Genomic DNA, 7231 nt, shown 5'->3' with positions numbered 1-7231 from the left:
GGCTATATTATCTGTGTATTTTTTGTTTGATATTTATATCAATTACTATTATATCTATCCTGTTTATATATATATAATATATATAAAAGATAAATTATGTGTGCATAAAGTAATGTCTCATAAAAAATCTGGTGTCTGAAAATTCGAGCCCGATAATTATGACAAAATTCCTTATTGATAATTTTAAGAGTTCTAGGATATGATTTACCAGGTCAACTTGATCACTTAAGTGGGTAATATCCGACCTCAAACATCATCCTCCACCTTGATCACTTAAGTGGGTAATATCCGACCTCAAACATCATCCTCCTGTGTATAAAAAAGGGACCAAAAAATCAAGAAAGGATGAGGAAAAATGCATAATCTACACAAAAAAAGTTATGGTGCTGGAATACTTCTTCATACAAGTTTGTGAGGAGGTTCTCATCCATTAGATGCCTTCCAACTGGGTTCATGGGAAAAGAATGAAAAATTAAAAAATACAAAATTACTAAAATAATTTTTTTAAAGAATAATCGTGCTAGTAACTTTTCTTATTACACACACAAGACATTTGTCACATAAAGATTTTCTAAAATATTTGTTAGAATTTAAAATTTACTGATGAATGTATATAATATACTCTTTATCAAAATACATTCATGATTGTATTGTTAGGTTGAAAAATAATAATAGAGGGTTATAATTGACTAGATCTCTCATAAGAGAGCACTTAAAATAGAAAATATATATATATAAGTAAAGAGGCTGTAAAATTAATATCGTAGGTAAAAAGGAAAAAACAGAGAGAGAGAGAAATTAAACGAGGCGCAATTCGATGAACCTAAAACATCAAGGGCCAAAAATGAAAGAAGCGGAAAGGATCGAGAGAGAGTGAAGAAGAACTTCCCCCAAGTTCTTGATCTTATCTAAAACGTAACGCGTCACGTCAATCCCAGCCCACATACGAGAATCACCCCTCGAATATTCAAACACTCTCTCTCCAAGAAAAACCATAACCTAAGATTCGTGTATACGCGACGGCCCGACCTCGACTTCTCCACGCACCCCTCTTTTTTTTTTTTTTTTCCCCTAAGCTTAAATATTAAATACCGAAATATATACGGAAACCCATTCCCATCTTCTGCCTCATCATCTTCTCTCACTTTCACCTAAATACACATTAAAATCAGAGGCTTTACACTTACATAAATCTTTCTTGTGAAACCCAAGTTTATTCCATTTGGTGATTCCACTTAGATCCCTTTATTCTCATATGTTGTTTGGATCTCTCTATGCTGCGACAAAATTGAAGCTTTCTCCCCCTCATATAGTCTCTTGTCTGGTCCCCAACCTATTCCAAACTTCACTCAAATTCCATGTTTTGAGTCAGAGGAAAAAGGTGAAAAGAAAAAAGTGCAAAATAGTATTAAGAACTAATTAAGGATGATGATCAACACCCATAATAACAGTGATATTTCGGAGAAAATGCAGAGATGTCAGGATTATATCCACGCCTTAGAGGAAGAACGTCGCAAGATTCAAGTTTTCCAACGTGAACTCCCTCTTTGCCTAGAGCTTGTTACACAAGGTATGTTCTTTTACATATACATATACTCTTACATATGTTTTTGTTTGTAAATAAGTTTGTAAACTTTGTAGAAATTAATTTTGGGCAGTCCCTTTTGTGGATTCTTTCTGCTGTTCCAGTTTTCCTTTTGAATTGTTGTATATTTGTGTAGTCTCACAATTTGTGCACGAATATGAAGATTTTTTTAGGCCCGTTGGTTGAATGTTGAAGTTTCACAAATTTTTATGGTTCTTTTGCCTGTGGGATTCTGCAGCAATTGAGACATGCAAACAGCAGTTATCAGGGACAACAACCGAGTGCAATTTACATGGGCAATCTGAATGTTCTGAGCAGACATCAACCCCAGTTTTCGAGGAGTTTATCCCCATAAAAAGGGCTTCATCTCATTCGGATGGTGAAGAACAAGAGTCCAAGAAGCCAAAAAATGAGAGTAATGCTGGCAATAAAGATGGGAAGAATGGTAATGACAAGAATTCCAAGAAATCAGACTGGCTTAGATCTGTGCAGCTCTGGAATCAAACCCCAGATCCACCTTCTAAAGAGGTAATTTTCACAGATTATTACTTCACTTTTTGTAAATTAGCAATCTGGGATTTGGTAAATTCGGATACATATTTGATCTTTCTTATCTTTTGGGTTTAGGATTCACCTAGAAAAGTTGCTGTCGTGGAGGTGAAGAGAAATGGCGGTAGTGGTGCATTTCATCCCTTTAAGAAAGAGAAAAGTACTGCTGGCGATGATGGAACCGCAACCCCTCCTCCACAAGGGTCCATGAATAGGCCATTGCCGCCGGCATCCACCAGCTCCACGGCGGAGACTGGTGGCGGCAGTGGTGGTGGAAACAAGAAGGAAGGCAAGGAGGGGCAATCTCAAAGAAAGGCAAGGAGATGTTGGTCGCCTGAGTTGCACAGGAGATTCTTGCAAGCCCTTCAACAACTTGGCGGTTCACACGGTATATAATATATGCAGCGGAATCAGATTAAGACTTTCTACAACTCTTCATCATTTCTTAGTTTTCTTACATATGTAACTGAGTTTCGTGTGTTGATTGGATTATGCAGTTGCTACGCCTAAGCAAATTAGGGAGTTGATGAAGGTTGATGGGCTCACAAATGATGAGGTTAAAAGTCATTTACAGGTTGGTTTTGCAATACTTTTTGATGTTTCTCTTTTCAAAGTAAATTTTCAAGAAAATGTAAAGTACAAGATTGGATGTTGTGCAATTTTCCACGCTAAGATTCTTTTCGATTTTGCGGGTCCTAGATTGATAGCTGTTTTCATTGTCTTGAATGTGAATAGCTCTTTTAATAGTTGGGTAGAGAATCTCTTATGCTGTGTTTGGATTTTGAAATTTTGACGAGAAAAGGGTAAAGGAAAATCGAAACTTAGCACAAAGAGGGCAGAGCTATATTTTGTTTGAATGGAGCGAATCTCTTTTAAGGTAAACTTATAAAAGCCATGATTCAAACATGGCGTTAGGAATTTGAGGAAGAAACTTAAATTGAAAGAAAAGAATAATTGAGTGAAAGATCGAATCACGATAATAAAGATGAACCAACAACTTTTGATTCTTTAGAACTAGGCTTGAGGTAGAAGATTGTCCTAGTTTTATGCTAAGTTTCCTAGACCATATCACATAAAACGATCCGAAGAAAAAGATTCGTTTTCTCACTATGCCCTCTACTCATTACAATCAAGACTTTGAATGTAGTAAATTACTTGGATGTTACTTTTTTACATTGTTGTCTTAACATTGACCATGACTTAATTTCGTTGTTCTCGTCATTTGATGCAGAAATATCGTCTGCACACGAGAAGACCGAACCCCTCAATTCACAACAACAATAACAACAATGCACAAACACCTCAATTTGTGGTGGTGGGAGGGATATGGGTGCCACCAGAGTATGCCGCAATGGCTACAACCACCACATCCGGGGAGGCAGCCGGTGCTGCTGCCTCCAAAGGAATCTACACCCCAATTGCTGCACCACCACCACCCTTCCAAGAATCACCAGCATCTTCTAAACAAAGACAACATAAGACATGCTCCCATTCTGATGACAGAGGCAGCAACAGTACTGAAGGCGGCGTTCAGTCGTGCACCCGATCCACCTCCTCCTCCTCCACACATACGGCCACAGCCTGACCAGCTTACTCATTTCTCCTTAGTGAGAAATTGTAGATTTGCAAACAATGTAATAATACTCGGAGTAAACATAGAGGAAAATAGAGTAGATTTTCAGGCCCTTTTTGTTTGTTTTTTGGTGTTACTATACATACCTGTTCATTTTGTATGTTAAAGGCCGTAGGCATGCATTTGATAACGACAGTCAACTTGGTTAACAATGACGGATGGAGATTCCCAGTGTGGTGAACATCATAATAAGAATTACTTATTTCACAAGTAATCAGGCCTTTGATTGTACCTTAATTATTATCTTATTACTACCTTGTCAGCTGCCGAAATGAAATCTGGATTTGAGGAAGGATTTACATATAAAATATTATCTATCCACGTTCAAAGGAGATTCAAATTCATAACTTCATACTTATCCATAATCTTTTGTCTTATTTTAGGCTAGCTAGACATCATTAATGAAAATTCCTTTTTCGAACCGAGGAAACTAAAAATTATCTTCCAATATTCCCCCTCCACTGTAAAGTTTTATTTTCAACAACTTTCTTGAAAAATGGAACTTGTGTTGTTCATTGCCATTGTTCAATATTGAAGAACAGCCCACAGAATCATAAAACAAGAAACTATTCAGATTGACCTAACAAAAGAATGGAAAGTGGAGAGTATTAGGAATTTGAGAGGAAGAGAGACAATAATGTTAGGTAAATATATGTATGTATGGTGGACTGGAGTTTTATTTTATTGCAAGTTGGGGGGTTTCCAGCTAATTCCTGCAAAAGAAGTTTCCTGTAAAATACTCTAAAACTAACGTGTTGAAAAGATTATAAATTTTCCATAAAAGGGAATTGAACCTCTTTCCTTTTTGGGGTCTACAGTACACACGCAACGTGATGAGAATCTTGACCCTCTCACTCTTCATTTCTTGAAAATTCAGATCTGATTATTATGAGGAAAAACACGAAATCCTTGGAATTTGTGAGCATGGAACCTCTTTTTTGCCGTGGAAAAATTAGTTCGCTATTCTGCTACGCCAAGAGTTTTTCTTTAAGAGATGAGAGACTTTTGCCGTTCAACCTCTATCTTCTGCTTTTACTATCGTCTCACTAGCTACAATAACAAGGATAGTCATATCCACTAATAAATAAATTATGATCATTGTCATCATTTATATGCATTAAGTACAAATAGCTTTTGTTTCATCATTATAATTATTTTATCATTTTAAATATTAATCATATTTGTTACATAAAAGTTGTCACTGACAATAATTAGTCATAAAAAAAATTTGTGCATAGCATTTTTATATGTGCACAATTAGTGATAATATATTGATAACAAAAATAATTATCACCAGATATATTTGTTTTATCTCTAAATTGCGGTTAAATATACTTTGCCTCTCTGAATGATCATTGATATAATATTTGCCTCATAAACTAACATATGTAATAATTATCTCCTGGTTGGATAAAATTATCCATCATGTCTTGAATAATTATATAGTCAATGTATTTTAGTATTAAGTGCATTAAACCATCATCAAATTATTTTTTACCTTTAAAAATTAATAAGCGAAGAATTTAAATTAGAAATGGAGTAATAAGTTAATATCAATACCTTGAAAACAAAAACAACATATATATATATATATATCTATACACACACTCAACCAAAATTTAAACACTTTTAGGAAAAAGATTAAAATATACATTTTATCATATTTTTTAAAGAAAATATTTTTAAAAAATGGATATGTAATTATTCTTTTTTGTTTAAAAAATTAAATAGTTAATAACTTATTTTTATTATTAAATTAATTAAAAAAATCACATGAAACTTTTTTGTGTATTTATTGTACTCATTCATCAATTAATTTTGATTATGTAAAATAGTTCAAATTGTAAAATAAATACACAATAAAACTTTAATTTAGATGATGAATGAGTACAATAAATATAAAAAAATCGTGTAAAATATCTTTTTGTTGGGATATTATACTTGTTATGTGTCTATTTATATATATATATATATATAAACTTATTACTTCACTTATTAATTTTTTTAATTATAAAATAATCTAATCATGATTTGATGTACAAAATACTAATAATCTGATAATAATTTAATAAAAATTGCATAAAAAATAATTCAGAAGGGAAAAGTGTATTTAAATTCTTAGCTTTTAATTGTGTATAATAACAACTTTATAGTAATAAAATTAAAAATATTGTTATTTAATATAAACTTACAGTAATTATTATTTAATATCTTATCATTAACATTGCCGTGTAGAATGATGGAGCCAAGTCTTTTTCAGCACTAGAAAAATCTTGAAATTCCGTACCGAAAGTTAAGACACGGCAGCTACTACCCTAAACACAACAGTCCCATAATGCAATTATGCCTATATATCCATCACGACAAACTTTGTTTCGTCGCCTCTGCGTAGCACCAACTACTTCCAATGTTTTTGAATTTCTTTTTAAGGATAATTATTTTTACATTTCTTGATTTATGCTCTATTTATATCTTTTAAATTAATGGATAAAAATTCATCAATAGTGAGTCTAAATAATTAAAATCCTAATCAAATATTACAAAAAATCGTGGATTACGATTTTATAATATTATAAACTGATATTACAGAAATAACACAACATATAGTTCAGAACAAAAGTTAAAAAATTTAAAAATCTTTTGTGGCATGGATTACCCAAACCCGACCCTCCAAACACAACATTACAGATAATTTAAAAATAAGAGATTAAAATGGGTAGAATTTGTATAATAGTGTGGGATCAAGACCTAATTAGTTGTTAATTGATGTTAATTATTACTAATGTGATGTTAATGAGGATTGAGTTGATTGATTGGTTAAGTATATTCTTCATTTCTTTATATTATCTTCTAGGGAGGAGACGAAAGATATCCGGGTTGCAAGGCCACGAGAATCTTGCCTTGTCTAAGATACCATTAGCATCTAGCTATATTAATTATTTAATAATTTGGGTTATGTTAATCATATGGTGGATGTACGTACCTTCACTTGATTAATGGACTAAATCCAGAGGAGGGCATTGGATGCTTGTATCCATCTCCAATTCAAAACCACATTCATCATCTTGAACCTAAACATAAAATTACAATCTAATAAAATTAATATATTCTAACTTTGAGCCGTCCGATTGAGGATACGGTACTGACTAGCTAAAATACCACATGAATTTCATTTGAATTTTTCAAAGTCCTTATAATATTCTTTTCATTATTGGATTTAACGTAAATCTCTCTATATAAATTTTAAAATGGACTATTGATCTTGTCGGGTTTTTTATTCTTTTAATAGAAGTGGGAATTACATTAATACATATTGTTTTAATAAATTGAGTAATATATTCATTCGATTCATTCATCAATATAATTGAGAATTATAAATTATAACAATTAAACTCACATAAAGTTAATAAGAAGGAGGATTTTTAATACATATATATACTTTAATTGTAATGTTTTATTAATTA

General features: G+C 32.5%; 1 protein-coding gene across 1 annotated transcript; it reads left to right on the top strand.

Annotated features, from left to right (window-relative positions):
* Positions 1097-3981, top strand: LOC105161268 (myb family transcription factor EFM-like). The gene is made up of 5 exons (XM_011078909.2): positions 1097-1570; positions 1824-2113; positions 2213-2522; positions 2632-2708; positions 3366-3981. The coding sequence occupies exons 1-5, from the start codon at positions 1426-1428 to the stop codon at positions 3717-3719; spliced, it is 1176 nt and encodes a 391-aa protein (XP_011077211.1). The 5' UTR covers positions 1097-1425; the 3' UTR covers positions 3720-3981.

This window comes from Sesamum indicum, linkage group LG1 (genome assembly GCF_000512975.1).
Source record: "Sesamum indicum cultivar Zhongzhi No. 13 linkage group LG1, S_indicum_v1.0, whole genome shotgun sequence".
In the NCBI taxonomy this organism is placed as follows: domain Eukaryota; kingdom Viridiplantae; phylum Streptophyta; class Magnoliopsida; order Lamiales; family Pedaliaceae; genus Sesamum; species Sesamum indicum.
This window is presented reverse-complemented; position numbering and strand designations above follow the sequence as displayed.

Bases quoted from the DNA above. Each gene is read 5' to 3' on its own strand.
- LOC105161268 (XM_011078909.2), top strand. From the start codon at position 1,426: ATGATGATCAACACCCATAATAACAGTGATATTTCGGAGAAAATGCAG. The intron at 2,114-2,212 runs GTAATTTTCACA...TTTTGGGTTTAG, and splicing joins CAGATCCACCTTCTAAAGAG to GATTCACCTAGAAAAGTTGC. The intron at 2,709-3,365 runs GTTGGTTTTGCA...CATTTGATGCAG, and splicing joins AGGTTAAAAGTCATTTACAG to AAATATCGTCTGCACACGAG.